This window comes from Mus pahari, chromosome 14, assembly GCF_900095145.1.
Source record: "Mus pahari chromosome 14, PAHARI_EIJ_v1.1, whole genome shotgun sequence".
In the NCBI taxonomy this organism is placed as follows: Eukaryota; Metazoa; Chordata; class Mammalia; order Rodentia; family Muridae; genus Mus; species Mus pahari.
Genome location: NC_034603.1, coordinates 17,089,556 through 17,107,639, shown reverse-complemented (window position 1 = coordinate 17,107,639; position 18,084 = coordinate 17,089,556). Strand labels below are relative to the sequence as shown.

The 18,084-nt window shown below is 48.5% G+C and overlaps 2 protein-coding genes and 3 non-coding genes across 5 annotated transcripts; 1 reads left to right on the top strand and 4 right to left on the bottom strand.

Annotated features, from left to right (window-relative positions):
• Positions 1–512: 512 nt before the first annotated feature.
• Trim41 (tripartite motif containing 41) lies at positions 513–11,258 on the top strand. Its single transcript, XM_021212639.2, has 6 exons — positions 513–1,608; positions 4,971–5,066; positions 8,329–8,559; positions 9,033–9,055; positions 9,264–9,391; positions 9,697–11,258. Exons 1-6 carry the CDS (start codon positions 799–801, stop codon positions 10,296–10,298), a joined length of 1,890 nt encoding a protein of 629 aa, XP_021068298.1. The 5' UTR covers positions 513–798; the 3' UTR covers positions 10,299–11,258.
• Positions 11,259–11,457: 199 nt separating this feature from the next.
• Positions 11,458–16,897, bottom strand: Rack1 (receptor for activated C kinase 1). Its single transcript, XM_021211443.2, has 8 exons — positions 16,659–16,897; positions 15,406–15,577; positions 14,843–14,990; positions 13,966–14,061; positions 13,391–13,501; positions 13,049–13,189; positions 11,881–11,991; positions 11,458–11,569 (listed from the first exon to the last, which is right to left on the bottom strand). Exons 1-8 carry the CDS (start codon positions 16,765–16,767, stop codon positions 11,504–11,506), a joined length of 954 nt encoding a protein of 317 aa, XP_021067102.1. The 5' UTR covers positions 16,768–16,897; the 3' UTR covers positions 11,458–11,503.
• Positions 14,225–14,292, bottom strand: LOC115065406. The gene has a single exon (XR_003845197.1). It is a non-coding gene; the product is annotated as a small nucleolar RNA SNORD95 (small nucleolar RNA).
• Positions 15,147–15,227, bottom strand: LOC115065395. Its single transcript, XR_003845190.1, has one exon. It is a non-coding gene; the product is annotated as a small nucleolar RNA SNORD96 family (small nucleolar RNA).
• On the bottom strand, positions 16,296–16,363 carry LOC115065407. The gene has a single exon (XR_003845198.1). It is a non-coding gene; the product is annotated as a small nucleolar RNA SNORD95 (small nucleolar RNA).
• Positions 16,898–18,084: the final 1,187 nt, after the last annotated feature.

The window sequence follows — 18,084 nt, the reverse complement described above, 5'->3', positions numbered from 1 at the left end:
CCCGGAGTCGCAAACGAGCGAACAAGTTTCGGGTCTAGAGGGGCCGGAAATATGAGGACGCTGAGCGGGCCCGCCCCTCAGCTTCCGGCACTGGTCCTGGGAGTCCCTTCTGCAATCGTCCGTGCCTGGTCGGTAGGATGGCGCTAGGCCGCTGCGGTTGGAGCACGGAGAACGGGGCGCTGCTGCTCAGCGTCCTCGCCACCCTCCGCCGTCCGTCCCCGCTGGCAGGGCATGGGGGCGCCACCCGCTCCGTGCGCGTTCTTCGCGGCCAGTCATCACCGAGACGCGGGCCTCCGCCGTCCTAGCCCTCCCGTCCCGTTCCCGCGTGTCAGCTAGAGCGTCTCCTCCTCGTTTCCGGTCGCTCCGCAGCCCGGGGCGGGGCGTGGGCGAAGGGGGCGGCACCTCGCCGGGAACTCGGGACTTCCAGGTCGTGCGGAGACGTCGGAAGCGTCGGGAGGGAGGCCGGAAGCCGGGGGGCGGGGCCAGGAAGTGAGGAGGGGCGGGGGTTTATGAGCAGGCCAGGGGAGCGTTGGGGCAGATTTGCACTCAGGTCCACCTGAGCGACTTGGCGGGGCTCCCCTCTGTCCCCTCCCCTCTGCGAGACACGGTGGTCGCCTGGGGGTAGGGGACTGTGCGTGGCGGGGTGGGCTGGTCGGAGGACATTCCTTTGGCCTTGCCGCAGGCAAGGTGCGGAGAGGCTGGGTTCGGGGTGGGGACGGGGCTTCGGGCAAGGGGGACCCCCCCGCCCCACCCCCGCTCCCCCCACCGCACTTCTCCCCCGGCTGACTGGACACTAAGATGGCTGCCGTTGCCATGACACCCAACCCTGTGCAGACCCTTCAGGAGGAGGCGGTGTGCGCCATCTGCCTCGATTACTTCACCGACCCGGTGTCCATCGGCTGCGGGCACAACTTCTGCCGAGTGTGTGTAACCCAGTTGTGGGGCGGGGAGGATGAGGAAGACAGAGATGAGTTGGATCGGGAGGAGGAGGAGGAGGAGGTCGGAGAAGAGGAAGAAGTGGAGGCTGTCGGGGCAGGCGGGGGCTGGGACACCCCTATGCGGGATGAAGATTATGAGGGTGACATGGAGGAGGAGGCCGAGGAGGAAGAGGAAGTGTTCTGGAGTAGTGGTATAGGTGGGTCTAACTGGGACAACATGGACTACGTGTGGGAGGAGGAGGAGGAGGAGGAGGAAGAGCTGGACTATTACTTGGGGGATGTGGCGGACCTGAGAGGGGAAGATGAGGACGAGGAGGAGGAAGTGCTGGAGGAAGACGAGGAAGAGGAGCTAGACCCGATCACCCAACTGCCGCCACCTCCAGCCCCTCGGAGATGCTTCACTTGTCCCCAGTGTCGAAAAAGTTTTCCTCGGCGGAGCTTCCGCCCCAACCTGCAGTTGGCCAACATGGTCCAGGTGATTCGTCAGATGCATCCTACTCCCGGGCGAGGGAGTCGTGTGAATGAGCAAGGCATCTGTCCGAGACACCAAGAAGCCCTGAAGCTGTTCTGTGAGGTGGATGAAGAAGCCATCTGTGTGGTGTGCCGCGAATCCAGGAGCCACAAACAGCATAGTGTGGTGCCGTTGGAGGAGGTAGTGCAGGAGTACAAGGTGAGTAACACAGGGGCGGCAGAGGGTAGTCAGGACGGGGAGGAGAGAAAGGGGACTGGGGACGTGATGCCGGTTCTCTTAGCAGGACCTTGTTATTGGAAAAATGGTTCTCCCTGTCCAAGCACTGACTTCAAGGTGGGTAAATGAGAAGGATCCTCTAAGCTGCTCTGTGGCTTAGTGACAGGAAGTGCTTCAGTCCTATTTTCTTCTGGGTGAATCTTAAGTCTTATCCATGACAGCTACTTCAGATGGGAAGGAATGGAGACCTAAAAGAACAAGTGAAGGGTCTAGAACAGGAGCATAAGAATAACTAGTGTCAGGTTCAAAACACTTGTCCCTCAGTGGGTTCCACACTTAGGATATGAGCTTTGTTGGTTTCTCTCTGCACCCAGTCTCATGTATTAACCAGAAAAGAGAGAGGCTCTTAGGGCAATAGCCTTGCTCAAGTCTCAGAGTGTCTTTGAACTTTCATTACCACAGGCATATGGCCACCTTTTATAGATTATCATTTATAATTCAGAGTCATTGTAAGTTTGATGTTTGCTATTCTCATGTGATTGGGAAGCAGGTTTAAGTTCTGAACATGGAGGTTTATATGTTACAGCTTTGGAGATAGACTTTGATGTGAACATCCTCCTCTTGGGGCCTACATCCTACTTGGATATTTTAGTTTGACCTTTCTGACCTGACTGTTCTTGGAATGTAATTTCGTTTGGTTAACTGTCTGGCTCTTTATTTCCCTGATTCTTTGGACATATGTGAAGGACATTTATCTATGAAACAGCCAGCACAGATAGAGCTACCTTCAGATTTGAAATCAGGAACTAGGAGAGTGGAGCCTCTGTTTGCCGACCCGGAGCTTTGTTGTTTGTGATTCAGTCAGTGACTTCATTTAGGTGATCATCATCACCTCAGCTTTAGAGTAAGGCTTCATAGCTCATTGTCCATTACTAGTGTAGGTTTTCAAAACTACAGTGGGGCTGGGCGTGGTGGCACACACCTTTAATCCCAGCACTTGGGAGGCAGAGGCAGGTGGATTTCTAAGTTCGAGGCCAGCCTGGTCTACAAAGTGACCCAGGACAGCCAGGGCTATTCAGAGAAACCCTGTCTCTCGGGAAAAAAAAAACACCAAAAGACAACAACAACAAAAAAAACTACAGTGGGCCTTATTGCAGAAGTCCAGAATCAGTGAGAGTATGTATAGAAAACTCAACCTAAGATGGGCATGGTAGAGCAAGCCCCTAATCCAAACACTTGGGAAAGTGGAAGCAGGAATATCAGTTCAAGGTCATCCTTGACTACATAGCAAGATAGAGGCCAGCCTGAGTTCCATGAGACCTGAATTACATGAGACTCACTCAAAAAAAAAAGAAAAAATTCCGTTATTTGCCTGTTTATAGTCTTTGAGACATGGTCTCTCTCTGGCCCTTGCTGTCCCAGAACACCCTATGTAGACTAAGCTGGTCTCAAACTCACAGCCTTTGCAGGTGTGAGCCACCACTCCTGGCTCACAGTTTTACTTTGTGTGAGTGTAAACCCACCCCATGCAAAGGTTAACAGACAACTTTGGGAATTGATTCCTCCTTCTACATTGTGAGTGGAACGATTGAACTTATCTTCAGAGCTAAACTATCTTCCTAGCTCAGAGAACTTGTTAAAGGAAAAAAAGGGGAAGGGGGAGGGCAGGAGTGGTAGCATGGGCCTTTAATCATAGAACTCTGGAGGCAGAAGCTGGCAGATCTCTGAGTTTGAGGTCAGCCTGAGCTACATAGCAAATTCTGTGTTAGCGTGGCTGCAGAGTGAAATCCTGCCTAAAATACAGCCAGACCCTGTAATAATCTATTTAGATTCGTGCTTGTAATTTCCTGTCAATTTAGACAGATAAGTGGTAAATTTAAGCTTTGTAAATTCTGAATTGATGGAATAGAAATGACTGATTCTACTAGTGGAGAAATAGCAATAATCTCAAAAGGCATACTTTTGTATATACTGTTTTATAGAATGACTGATTTATTACTCCAGTAATACTTTCCACAACCAGTTGTGTAACAATTGCCTTTTGTACTCAGGGTCAGTTATCTTTTTAGTTCATGGGTCATTATCAGGATGTCACTGGCAGCCTACAATGTAGTTAGCAAATGCTCGATAACATTTATTGATCTTTTGCCACATGTTAGAAATTTTGCTAAGTTTGCTATCTGTGAGGTTGACATTATTCCCATTTTAAAATGAGGAAATGAAGCATGGCCTGCCTCAAATTTCCGAGATGCAGTTTTGGTTCTGCTTGGAGCGAGGCTCAAGGTTCATCCTGCATTTTCCTCTAATGAAAAGGAAGGAACAAGTCAAATGTAAAAGACATTAAAAAAAAAAAAGAGTAAAAAGTGGCATTTATTATACCTATTCTGGTCTCTGCAGGAAAAAGACATGGCTATAAATGCCTGGAATGGAAAGCTCTTGTATCTGATTGCTGTTAGAATTGTAACTACAAGAAGAAAGCGCTTTTGTTTTTCATGTCCTGGGTAATTGAATGGAAAACAAAGCAGCCAGCCAGAGCATAGAAACTAAGAAAAGTGGCAATCCCGGCACTAGGGAGGTAAAAGTAGGAGTTCAGAGGTTCAAGCTCCTCCTCAGCTACAACACACATTCCAGACTATTGTGGGCCATGTGAGACCTTGCCTCAGGAAAGAAAAGTGAGGGTGAGGGACCCTGTAATGTCTGCAAGGCACATTTGTAAATTGCTTATGCTCTGGGAAGAAGTATAACTCTTTCAAGTTCCTTAGGCTCACAGAGGAACTTGGGTACATAGAGTCAGAATCATGCTTGGGAAGCTGGGCTGTAAAGGAAGAATAGTGGAGTAGGGTAATCCCAGACCAAGGGAATAGCATAGAATTACAACTCAAGGGCGTGGATGGGGACATGTAGGAGGGGACAATAGAAGTGTAGGGTTTATATTTTGAATGTGGCATAGAATCGCTTTAACATTTTTAGCACAGGCACAACATCTCTAGAAAGTGTTTAGATCTGTAGGTGTTGAGGAAGATGGCTTATCAAATGGAAGCGACCAATGGCAGAAATACTCCTGTGGCTGGACTTCTTGTGGTGAGGAGCTTAGGGCAGGTGTACACCAGCTGTCGGGAATAGAGTTCTGCAGCCATAAAGATCCAGCCTCTCAAGACTGCACACCCAGGGCCTATCCATCTTGAGTGCAAGGAAGGAGTGTGGGAAGGAAGGGCATATTTATCACTTGACAGTGGTAATATGAAGCATGGAATCTCCATTGTAGGGAGGACTGGAGAGAGGATCTGTAGGACAGGTGCGTCTCATCATTTCCCTGACTAACCTTCCCTTTCCTGATCCCTCAGGCCAAGCTACAAGGGCATGTGGAACCACTTAGGAAGCATCTAGAAGCTGTGCAGAAGATGAAGGCCAAGGAGGAGAGGCGGGTCACAGAGCTGAAGGTGGGCGATGTGTGTGAGTGGACTGAGTGATGCTGTTGTCAGGATAAGGAAGATGAGACTGCCAGATTCTTAGAGATCTGTGGTGATGCAGCCTTCAGAGTCAGGAAACATGTTTCTAGTTTGTAAAATGTGAAAATGGAGGCATGACCTATTGAGGCTGGTTGTCTTGTCTAAAGCTACAGAGGATACCCAGCCCTTGACTCTGGATAGCATAGAAAGCAAGTGAGCAAATATGTACAGCAGCTGCCAGAGGAGTACCAAGTCGCAGGATAAACACAGATGGCAGGCAGAGTTTCCCTGAACATAAAGGGCTGTGGCATGACAGGCTTGCTGGGTCCTGGATGAAGGGCAGACTGTTAGGAAAAGATAGAATTAGTAACCCTCAGCATTGCAGAGAGCTCCTGTCCTCTTTGCTGGTGTTCTCAGGCCGTTTCCAGTAGCTTACCTCCTTCAATCTCCTGTTTTCAGAAGCCTAGCAGGCCTTGCTGCTAGGAACAAGTACTGTGACCAAGCTAAGCTTTGGCCATCAAATGGGAACACCCTTTCCCTCCTTCCTGGTCAGTCTGGGCTTTGCTGCTTCTAGAACTCATAGTAGCGCCATCTGTACATTAGGGAGTCACTGTTGTGAAATGTCAATCACAGTGTTCTATCTGGCCAGCTTCCCAAGCTGATACTGTGAGGGTCTTCTGAGTTTTAAAAAATGTACATTGGGATCTGTGTCTTTGAGGCAGAGAGTGAAACCAGATTTGACAACTACTACCTTGCCTGCTTGCTAGCCCCTCCTCCTCACTCAGGCCAACACGTGGGCCCTTTGTTTTTGTTTTTGAGATGGGTTTTCTCTGTGTAGCTCTTGCCTCTCTTGGAATTTGCTCTGTAGACCAGGCTTGCCTCAAACTCAAAAAGGTAGATCTGCCTGCCTCTACCTCCCGAGTGCTGGGACTGAAGTCATGCACCACCACTGTTTGTTTGTTTGTTTGCTTTTTTATAGTCTTTAATCCTCCTAGACTTGGCGGGTAGATACAGACAGATGTCTATGAGTTTGAGGCCAGCGTAGTCTACGTAGTGACTTCCAGGACAACCACAGCTATATAGTAAGACCCCTCTCCCCAGAAAGTGTCTATTCTTTATACAGTATTATTGTCTTAGTTACTTTTTCTATTGCTGTGAAGAGACGTGATGATGAAGGCAACTTATTAAACAGTTTTTTTGGGTCTCATGGTTCAAGGTAGGAGTAGGTGAACAGAGAATGGTGTGGGCTTTTGAAATCTTAATGTCCATCCAGGTGACACACTCCAACAAGGCCACAGCTCCTACAGCCCACCTCCAGTGACACACCTTTTTCAATGTAGCCTCAGTTCCTAACCCTCCCAAACCCTTCCACCAACAGGGGATCAAGTATGGACCAAGCCTGTTGGGGGTTCTGATTCAAATCACCACACGCTTAGCTATTTGGTAGTACTTACATTGTATTGAGTGTTATGAGATACTTAAAATATATGGGAGAAAAAGGGATTATTTGCATATCTGCTGATTTGGGTCTCCTGGAAACAAACCCACTTGAAAATCTAGGAGCAGCTGTACCTACAAAATGTTTTACCTGTCGCCCTAAGTGTATAACATTTACTGTTTGCACCTTTACAGGAGTTTGCTGCCTCCTAGTCTAGAGAACTTGAGTGACTGCTCTCTTCTGATGACTGTGACTACAGAGAGTCAGGACTTAACTGTGTGGCATCTTCTTTTTGTGTTTTGAGAAAGGGTTTTATATTGTAGCCCAAGCTGGCCTCAAATGTGGAATAATTCATTTGCTTCAGTCTTATATGCACGAGCCCTCATGTCTAGCTTCACTTAAGATATTGCTTCCTGAGTTCTCTCATTTTGTAATTTCAAAAATTTCTTACCAAGTACCTACCTGTGCTTGGCACTGTGCCAGCCTCTGATGACACCGTGGTAAAGGATTACACAGGTCCTATCTGTGGGAATATGTACCATAGTAGAAGAGAAATTTAAAGGACACCACAAATCTGGGCATGTGGCTTATCTTTAAACTAGCAGGGGAGGTAGAGACAGGAAGATTGTGAGTTTTAAGTCAGCCAGGGCTACAGAGCAGGACTCCGTTTCAACAAAACTTGACTGGCAAGATGGCTTCGTTGGTAAAGGTATCTGTCACCAGGCTTGCTAACCTGAACTTGATCCCTGGGACCAAGCTAGTGGAAGGAGAGAACCCACTCTTTTTTTGTTTTGTTTTTCTTTTTTCTTTTCTTTCTTTTTTTTTTTTAATAAAGGTTTTATTTATTTTATTTATATGAGTACACCGGCACTGTCCTCAGAACCACCAGACGAGGGCATCAGATCCCATTGCTGTGGTTGTGAGCCACCATGTGATTGCTGGGAATTGAACTCAGGACCTCTAGAAGAGCAGTCAGTGCTCTTAACCACTGAGCCATCTCTCCAGCCCTTGTTTTGTTTTGCGAGACAGGGTTTCTCTGTGTAGCCCTGGCTGTCCTGGAACTCACTCTGTAGACCAGGCTGGCCTCGAACTCAGAAATCCACCTGCCTCTGCCTCCCAAGTGCTGGGAATAAATGTGTGCGCCACCACTGCCTGGCGAGAACCCACTCTTGCAAGTTGTCCTCTGATCTTTACACATGTCTGCATTATAACATAGCATTTCCAATACCATACATTATGGAGTTACACGGTCAGAAGTACAGAGTTGGTGGTACAAAAATTTGGAGAGGAGAGAAGGCTCCTTTGGAACATGAAAGCTTCCATCTGAAAAGCAAGTTAGGTAGACAGGGAAGAGAGGTAAGTATTCCAGAAAGCAGTTGGTGATTTGAACCAGAGTGCAAGGAGTTGGCCTATCTCAGGGGTCCATACAGTAAGACTGAGACTGGGGAGGGGACTTATCTTCCCATTCCCAGGACATGTTGGAGTTAGGGAGCATGAAGCTCCTTTGCCTGAGATTGAGAGGCAACAGACAGAAAATGTCAAGTTTACCTTTTTGTGTATTCATTCAGGTGGTGGCCTCTATTCCCGTTGCATCTCTCCTTTTTTAAATCTTAGTGTATGGATGTTTTGCTTGCATGTATGTATATGCATGCAAATATGTGCATGATTGGTACCCTAGAGGTCAAAAGAGAGCATCAGATCTCCTGGGACTGGAGCTGCAGGTGGTTATGAGCTGCCATGTGGGTGCTGGGAATCATACTGGTTTCCTCTGGATCACGGAACGGTGTCTTCATGCCTGCCTTTGCATCTTTTCAGAGCCAGATGAAGTCAGAGCTGGCAGCTGTGGCCTCAGAGTTTGGGCGGCTAACACGGTTTCTGGCTGAAGAGCAGGCAGGATTAGAGCGGCGCCTCCGGGAGATGCACGAAGCTCAGTTAGGACGTGCGGGAGCAGCAGCCAACCGCCTTGAAGAGCAGGCTGCCCAGCTAAGCCGCTTGCTTGCTGAAGCCCAAGAACGGAGCCAACAGGGGGGCCTACGGCTACTGCAAGTGAGCACTGCTCCCCTTTGCCCTGATCCACTCTCCTGCTCCCTTTCTGTTCCGTTAGGTAGTGCTCTCCAACTACTGCAGAATTGCCTGCACTTCACTGGGAAGAGCCCTACCTCTTTTTAACTGAAGACCAAGGCTTGTTTTATTTTTTTTTTTAAAGCTGTTGACAGTATTGAGTATGTGTGTGGCAATCATACCTACCTAAAGAATGCAAATTTGGTTGTTTGAATCAGGGGGTTAAGAGTTGAAAGAATAGTGATAACATTCTGTTACTGGGCTTCTGGTAGGATGGTTAAGTCTCATGGTAGCTATGGTAGTTGAGAAGTATTCTTGTTTATTGTGAGCCTGGAAGGGGCTGCTTTCTCCCTTCCTGTTCACATGCAGATCTTTCTGCTGCAGAGAGCAGTGATCCCTGTGCAGCTGACACTGTCTTTCTTTTTCCCTTTCCCTCTTTTTGTCTCTGTTATTCCCAGGACATCAAGGAGACTTTCAATAGGTGTGTTCCCACTCTACCCTTTGTAACCTAGTAGTGTCTGGTTCCCCATTTCTGCCTCTCTGAGACTTCCTTTCCTTTTCCCCTCCCCTCCCCCTCTTTCCCCAGAACCTGAGTTTCTGCTTCTCAGACCCTCTGCTCCTCCCCCTTAGCTGCCATTCTTCACTCTGGGAATATCATGCTCCCACCCCTACCTGGTCCCCTCCTCCAGGTGTGAAGAGATACAGTTGCAGCCCCCAGAGATTTGGTCCCCTGACCCATGCCAACCCCATAGCCACGACTTCCTGACAGATGCCATCGTGAGGAAAATGAGCCGCATGTTTTGTCAGGCTGCAAGAGGTAGGGAGGTCTTTGCCTTTCCTTTTACAGATTTGAGGGGATTTGGCTGATTGGGATGGTATAGACTACTGGAAGCTACTCTGAGGTTCAAGCCAAAAGTTGCTTCCATGGTAACCCAGCTAAGTTTTGGATGAGGTGGAAAGTCAGGGACAGGGGAAGGCCAGAATAGAATTAGGGAGAAGGTTAGAGCCCATAGTTCTTGAACTTGACTTCTAATATAGGGTGGGAACTAAGAAGAGATGGGTAGGATGGTGTGATGGGAACCTGCTTTATTTAACTCTTCCGTACATCTTTGTCTTTCCAAGTGGACCTGACACTGGACCCTGACACAGCTCACCCAGCTCTGCTGCTGTCCCCTGACCGCCGTGGAGTCCGCTTGGCAGAACGTCGGCAGGAGGTTCCTGAACATTCCAAGCGCTTCTCAGCTGACTGCTGTGTACTAGGGGCCCAGGGCTTCCGCTCTGGCAGGCACTACTGGGAGGTAGAGGTGGGTGGGCGGCGAGGCTGGGCAGTGGGTGCTGCCCGTGAATCAACCCATCATAAAGAAAAGGTGGGCTCTGGGGGGTCCTCTGTTAGCAGTGGGGATGCCAGCTCCTCACGCCATCATCATCGCCGCCGCCGGCTCCATCTGCCTCAGCAGCTCCTACTCCAGCGGGAAGTTTGGTGTGTGGGCACCCACGGCAAACGATACCAGGCACAGAGCTCAACAGAGCAGACACTGCTCAGCCCATGTGAGAAACCACGGCGCTTCGGCGTGTACCTGGACTATGAGGCTGGGCGCCTGGGCTTTTACAACGCGGATACCTTAGCCCATGTGCACACCTTCTCAGCTGCTTTCCTTGGCGAGCGCGTTTTCCCTTTCTTCCGGGTACTTTCCAAGGGTACCCGTATCAAGCTCTGCCCTTGATCAACCTGCCACCCGCAGGGGCCCCTCTGGTTGCCACTGGGGGGGCGGGTGGTGGTGGATGGTTGCCCACTGTCTGGGAGCCTAGACTCCTCCCACTGTTATTGAGTTGCTTCCTGCTCCCTCTTGAACCCAGGCTGCTTCTCCCTCTAGGAGTCAAAAAGACCTCCTAGACTCCTCGAGCTCAGCCTTTTCTCACCTACTTTGTCTGACAGGTCTGCATGGGTCCCTGATAACGAACAGCTGCCTGATGATCGCCCCTCCCTGTCCACCTAGCTCAGTCCAGCTCTGGGTCCCACTTTTTGGAGTAGGGGATGTGTGGAGATTGCAATTCCTCAACTTTCCTTTTCCACCTCCCCCACTCCTCAACCCTTGTTTCTCTGGATTTGGGCAAGGCACTCCATGTTTTGGTGCAAGCTTCAGCTAAAACAGCTAAGAGTTTTAGAAGCTGTCTAGGCAATCAGGTTGGGCAAAAGGGTAGAGCTGTGTAAAGTCTACTTTTTCTTGGGGAAATAGGAACACTAAAGCTTTCCTTCCACCCCCCAATTTCTACCTCCATGGGCTGGCCAGAATTTAGCTTCAGTGAGATCTGAGATGGCCAGCATGATACCACATACCATTACCCAATAAGTTATTTCCTCTCTGCATCTTTATGTAGGAGCTGAAGTCTTCTCTGTCAGGCTCTTATTCAGAAGTTTCTGGCCTCTCCATGCCTTTTATTTCCACTTGGTTTAAGCCCTGTTAGGGAGCTTGAGACAGGGGTCTGGATCCTTGGGAGACCACTGGGTATAATCTATTTTTCTAGTAACCCCTTGCCTTCTGACACTAAACGGCTTTTGTCCTCTGCTTTGGTGGCTGAGGTCAACTCATGTTCTTGGGGAAAGGTGGGTCGTGTTGCAAAAATAAAGAAGTGTTTATTTGCTTTGTGGACTCTTAAAAGCAGGGATTATGCTTATCATACCTCACTCTCCCTGTTTTCTGACATAATGCATCTGGTCTGAATTTGTGGGCTTGCATGCATGAGTTGATGAGGCATGGTGTGGATACCCGCTAGTGTATTTCCAAGAGACCAAATCACCAAAGTTGAGTGGGGTTCAGAGCATGGTCTGCTCTTTGCAGTAAAACAGGGACTCAGCCCCCAGGACTCACATATAGAAGCCAGTTTCAGAAAGACAGTTTATTTCTAAGACTCTTTGTCATAAAAACTTTTAACGGGTACCAATAGTCACCTGCCATACTCGCACCAAGTTGTCTGTATAGCCAGCAAACAGAGTCTGTAAGAGAATGACAACAGGTCACACCCAGCAATGAGCTACAGAGTTCAAAGAACTTAAGACCCCTTTCATGATATATTAAGAGGAAGCAGCAGCTTGCCATATAGATATAGACATTTGAACTTCCAGGTTTAAAAACTCCATATCATAATCTTTTCCTAGACAGAAATAGGTTATCTAATATTCTCCCTCTATAACCAGTCCATCAAGATTAACCTGGTTTGACTTCATTTTATACAGTCTTATGCCTAAAACATTAAGACCAAGGGAGATTAGTTGGGGAACTGAGCTGAAAGGTCAAATATACTTACCTGGCCATCAGCAGACCATGCCAAAGAGGTACACTGGGGTGGCTCTGCCTTACTGCTGGTGCTGATAACTTCTTGCTTCAATTCATCTACAATGATCTTGCCCTCCAAGTCCTGAGGAACAGACCAAACCCCGTAAGGATACCATTACCCTTAGAATCCTTTTAATAGAGCTGGCAGGCTGGCTACATGTGAAAACGCCTTGCTTGGCAACTTAGGTTCACCCAGAAACAACTATGGAGAAAGGTTTGCTTAGCTATAAAGCCAGCTAGTGGGACCACATGCATATACCTAAATAATGAACTAATTCAGATTTCTAAGTTATTTTTCTTTCAAGGATATAGAATAGAATAAAAGCCCCATATTGTACGGGGGGGGGGGGGGATCAATCCTCAGCTCCTGATGGCTCAGGCCTATAATCTGAAATAACCTGGGAGACTGAGGCAGGATTGCCAACTTTAACTGATTGCACGGCCCATCCCCAACAACAAAAAGTGTGCTTCACCAAGTAAAAAGGGCACTTTTTACCTTGGAAAGGCTACAAATATTTAAGGTACAAAACCAAAAGGGGTTCAAAACATTAACATTTTAAAGAGTTGACTGCTATTTACATACACAGGAATTACCAACAGCTGAGTTGGTAGTGCACACCTCTTAATTCCACACTCAGGATAGAGAGGCAGGCTATCTGCTCACCAAGGCCAGTCTAGTCTACTTGTCATTCAGTGGTCCAGAAACTCCACAACAAAGATTACAGAATCGAAGCCAAGCGGATGCTTGTAGCATAGGGAAGGACTCTCTTTGTTGCTAGGGACTGAATTTGGATCGTTTGTATGCTAAGTGTTCTACAATATTATCCACACTGTTGTCTTCATGATACACAGCCACTCAATACCTAATAGGTATCTGGTGGCTAGATGCCACCTGCGCTGCCTCTTACAAGATAATTACCTTGGACCAAAGAGCAATTAGAACACTCCATAAACTGGTATATACATGGGCATTACTTTTCATTAGGCAGATGTCACCCAGTGCTGCAAACTGTTAAGGGGAAAAAAAAGGAACACCCCTCCCCCCCAGGGCTGACAGCAACTTAATGATGGAATTTCTGAGAAAGCTTGATTTCTGCCAGTCAAGTCAATGTGCTGTGTATGGAACAGATCACACTTACCCAGATCTTGATACTGGGGCCAGTGGCAGCACAGAGCCAGTAGCGGTTGGGGCTGAAGCACAAGGCATTGATGATGTCCCCACCGTCTAAAGTGTAAAGGTGCTTGCCTTCATTGAGATCCCACAGCATAGCCTGGCCATCCTGGGCAGATAGAAAAGGGGAGTTAGGTCAGATTGCATAGTGTCCGTGGCTCTAAGTCCTTTCCTCTAATACCTTACTAACTATATCAAAACCCCAGCTTTAAAAGCAATCATCTTTGGTATACTTTTCTACATATTTTAAAATAATGCTTATAACCAGATAAAAAGCTTTCTCTGTAAAAAGATGACAAACCCCAAATACCTTGCCTCCAGAAGCACAGAGGGATCCATCTGGAGAGACAGTCACTGTGTTCAGATAGCCAGTGTGGCCAATGTGGTTGGTCTTTAGCTTGCAGTTAGCCAGATTCCACACCTAAAAAAACCCAGGAGTCTGTGGGTGACCAGGGTAAAGGTATACACTAAACAGGCATGTTGTGCAAGCCTCTATAGTTCTAATACCTGGGTGACCAAGACAGGTCACAGTACCTGTGCTTGGATGACACAGGTCAGTAAAGGGCTACAGAATGAATCCTAAAAAGCCAAAGTCAAACTAATGTTCATGAATATTCCAAATCAGAATGCGTCACTACCTGAGAGGAATGGGAACACATTTTGGATTTTTATAAATGATTTTTTTAAGATTTATTATATGTAAATACACTGTAGCTGTCTTCAGACACCCCAGAAGAGGGCATCAGATCCCATTATGGATGGTTGTGAACCACCATGTGGTTGCTGGGATTTGAACTCAGGACCTATTAGAAGAGTAGTCTGTGCTCTTAACTGCTGAGCCATTTCTCCAGCCCACATTTTGGATTTTTCTTGCTTGAAGCTTACCTTGACCAGCTTGTCCCATCCGCAGGAGACAATGATAGGGTTGCTGCTGTTCGGGGAGAAGCGGACACAAGACACCCATTCTGAATGACTCTCATCCTACAGAAGATGCAGGGGAAGGTTAAGGGGAGGCAGTCTTTCCCAGATTACAGATCTCTACCACACTTCCCTACGTGGGACAACAGCAGTCTTGCCCGCTGACATGTGAGTCCTAAGATGACCCTAGAGCTCACCCACTACTCATAGAGCACAGAACCAGGCACAGCTCAGAAACAGCCTCTGGATTTCAGCAAAGCAACTCAGATGGCATGTTGTGGTCATCACTGTTGGGCCTGGCTTGTAGGAGACAGGTGAGATACTTAAGATCATTTAACCCTTAGGGCAGTTTTAGTAGACATCTGGGTATCTGCTTATGTGCCAAGACCCTGCCCAATTTATGCCCTGGTTTGGGTTTCCATGGCCCAACCTAATATGTAATGAAAGATGTGTGGGGGACGTACCACCTCTAGCTGGGCATGGTGGTCTTTTAACCAGTTTAGAAGCACACTGATCTCAGCTAGGTCTACACAGAAACCCCACCTCAAAACAAACAAGAAATTCCAACTCCTCTAAGTCCCAGGCCAGTCAAAAGCCAGCATGCATACAAATAGCAAAAAACAAACAAACAAAAAACCAACCAACCAAAAACCAGACAGGACTAACAATACACAACGAAAAAACGAAAGTGCCAGGCGGTGGTACACAGCTTTATCCCAACACCTAGGAGTCAGATCACTCCAGGCCACCAGGGCTACATAGTGATGAACCCACCTCAGAAACAACCAAGTCCCCAGGGGGTGAGCGATACTGGTCCTGAACGTGCTGCCCCGTATCCCTTTACCTGGACAGTGTACTTGCAGACACCCAGAGTGTTCCATAACTTTATGGTCTTGTCTCGGGACCCAGAGACAATCTGACGGTTGTCGGAGGAGAAGGCCACGCTCAGCACATCCTTGGTATGGCCGACAAATCGCCTTGTGGTAGTGCCCCTAAGAAGGAGAACCTGGTCACTTTCTAGACAGGTTTTATCCATCCAGTTAGAGCCTTTTCCTAGCTTCATCCTTGTCCCGTAGGCTATTACCCCACAGTCCACACGTGGCTTAGAACCTACTATTAGCCCATGTCATGTCTGACATGTATCAGAGAACCCATTCAGAATTGCAGGACATGTCCTCATTCCCTTGTGGGGGATTGGTTGACAATGTCGTCTTGTCATCACCAGGATCCTCTATTACATCTGCCAATTGCCCACCTAGGACAACTGACAAGGTGAGACACTTCATAGGTACCCCAAATGTTGCTTCACCCTCTACTAAAGGACCAATTACCAAGGGGAGACCACACCCTGGGGAATCTACCTCAACTTTGCCCACTTTCCCCCAAGGTCCCAAAGCAGCTACTTGCGTTGTGAGATCCCAGAGGCGCAGTGTTCCATCCCAGGAGCCTGAGAGGGCAAACTGACCATCAGAGGAGATAACAACATCACTAACGAAGTGGGAGTGACCTCGCAGAGCACGCTGTGGTATGCCATAGTTGGTCTCATCTCTGGTCAGCTTCCACATGATGATGGTCTTGTCTAAAAGGGTTGGTAAAGGTTGGTATAAGCCTACTTACTGTGCACAATTTACAGTCTGAAAGTCACTGGGCCGGTAAATGGGACAGAGAAACTTCCAAGTTATAAATAAAAGAGGCTCACTACTCTACAATATAAAGTGTTGTAGATCTCAGCTGTAATGCGAGACTATGGGCACCACACTTCCTGGGATTGAGACTTAAGTACCACATTCAAAATGTATTTTATCTAACGTGGCTTCCCACATACGTACGTGTGCTACCTGTGCCTATGGTATTCAGAAGTGGGTGTTAGGTCCCGTGGAACTAGTTTCAGATGACTGCAAGGTCTGGGAAACCCACCCTAACCCTAACCATCGTCCGGGCCCAAGCCTAATTAACAGAAGCACCGTCACTTGGACTATGTAGGCTGAGCAGAGACAGCCTTTCCCGCCTGAGAGTTAACTGAAATAAATGCTGCAGTTACGGCAGCCATCAGACACAATCCTAGCCACGAACCAACTTACACAGAAGCGGAGAGAAAGCCTGATAGCCTAACATTAGGTAGGAGAGAAGAGGAGCATAATTTTGGGTGGGTAGGATCTGGGAGAAGGAAAATCCACATGAAGAGACATCATTAAAGAAAAAAAATCCTTAGTTACAAGAAAACCTAGGGCAGGACAGGCAAGTCCGGAAATGCGGGGAACAAGGCACCTACAGAGTAGTTTAGGGTCAGGCGACAGCAGCTCAGAAACAGCCTCTGGATTTCAGCAAAGCGACTCAGATGGCATGTTGGGGTCATCATTGCTCCCCGCCTGTCTTGTAGCCCCGTAAGACTACTTAAAACACACCTCCAGAAAGCAAGCGAGAGATTTAAAATCGCCAGCTTTGGGAGGTGGCTGTGCAGTCGCGCGACGTGTCTCGGTTTCCGTTCCTGTGTAAAGGGTCGCCCCGCTTGGGGCCCAAGTTGGGGTATGCACGCCCCGAGTCACAACTGGGCTGGGGGAATGGACCGAGCCAGCCAACACGCGCGTCACTCGCTCAGCCACGAGACTCTCATGCAGTCCCCAGGACACCGGGTGATTTACCCGGCATGCAGCCCGTACCTCGAGACGCAGACAGGATCATGTCCGGGAACTGCGGTGTGGTGGCGATCTGTGTTACCCATCCATTATGGCCCTTAAGGGTCCCACGAAGGGTCATCTGCTCGGTCATGGCTGCTGTGGATGCGAGTGTCGCCGCAGCGACGAGGATGGCACCGGATAGCTCGGAGTGCCACGCACCGCGGCGGCTGCCACCACGACCCTGCGGAGAAAAAGAAAGAGCGGCCTCCGCCGGAACCGGAAATACTCGGAGAGCAAGGCGGGGATTCCCAGGATTCACTGCTGCTCAAAGATGGCTGCACTAAGAAATGGGAGGAACTGGCAGAGTTAGCTCTCAAGTATCGTCGTTTCTTCTGCCACGCAGCCTAGTTTGGCAGCGCTGTACAAATGCATGCTGAAGCCAGACGCACCAGGTTTTTAGAGAGGCTTCTCGGGAGATTAAAGCATGCGGTGGAAGCCGAAGTGGGGCGGAGGGCACGCTAGCAAACTCTAGCAAACTGCAGCGGCCTCTCCGCCCTTACGTGGCAGCGACGGGGCTCCGCCCTTTCCGCTTCTGTTCAGTTCCTGGCTCGGAGACCCCGGCTCCGACTTTGACTTACGGAAGTTACCGTTATAAAGTTGCAACTAGAGGCGTCTGCCAGCAAATCTGGCCGTTTGGTTTGGTTTTCAGGCAAAGTTTCGTGTAGCGATGGCTCGTCTTAAACTGGCTGTGTTGCCAGGGATGGTTTGGAACTGATCTGCTCCCGTCTCCCAAGTACCGGGATTATAAACCGAGCCGCCGCCCGGCGAGGCTGTTAAAGGAGGAGGTGCTGAGTTCAGATTTCTGGGGATTCTGATGGAAGCCCTTTCTGGGCTTCTGATCACGCCTCAGAAAAGCCTGCTGGTCCGTCTTGTGTTGCCCTGAAAGAAGTGTTCCCGGACGGGGAAGCGGAGGAACACTGATAACCTGCCAACCCGATGACCTCAGCACGTGTTCAAATACTGTAGTTCAAATGTCCCAGATCTTGCCTTAAAAAAAATGTAACTGTATGTTTTAAAGTATTTGTGTGTCAGTGCGCTTGTGATTGCCACGGTGCACTGGCTGAAGTCAGGAATTGTCTCTCCTGCCTTGTCTGGCCACAGCTGACTTGTTCAGCTTCACTTTTTTTTTTTTTTTTTTCAAAAGGCGCACGTACAGGTCAGGTAGATAAACAACCACTAATGTCTATGTGAACTAAAGGATGCATTTAATTATTTATTTTAGTGCTGTGGTTTAAGCACCCACATGCTAGGAAGAGTACCTTATGGAGTTAAATCCACCCCCGCCCCAACTCCCAGCCTTTGTTCGGTTTTTTGTTTTGTTTTGTTTTTTCGAGACAGGGTTTCTCTGTGTAGCCCTGGCTGTCCTGGAACTCACTCTGTAGACCAGGCTGGCCTCGAACTCAGAAAT

Excerpts from the sequence above, each read along its gene's own strand:
- Trim41 (XM_021212639.2), top strand. The coding sequence starts at position 799 with ATGGCTGCCGTTGCCATGACACCCAACCCTGTGCAGACCCTTCAGGAG. Across the intron at positions 9,056-9,263 it reads ATCAAGGAGACTTTCAATAG|GTGTGAAGAGATACAGTTGC; the intron begins GTGTGTTCCCAC and ends CCCCTCCTCCAG. Across the intron at positions 9,392-9,696 it reads GTTTTGTCAGGCTGCAAGAG|TGGACCTGACACTGGACCCT; the intron begins GTAGGGAGGTCT and ends TGTCTTTCCAAG.
- Rack1 (XM_021211443.2), bottom strand. The coding sequence starts at position 16,767 with ATGACCGAGCAGATGACCCTTCGTGGGACCCTTAAGGGCCATAATGGA. Across the intron at positions 15,578-16,658 it reads GATCCTGTCTGCGTCTCGAG|ACAAGACCATCATCATGTGG; the intron begins GTACGGGCTGCA and ends CAACCCTTTTAG. Across the intron at positions 13,190-13,390 it reads TCTGTGCTTCTGGAGGCAAG|GATGGCCAGGCTATGCTGTG; the intron begins GTATTTGGGGTT and ends CTATCTGCCCAG.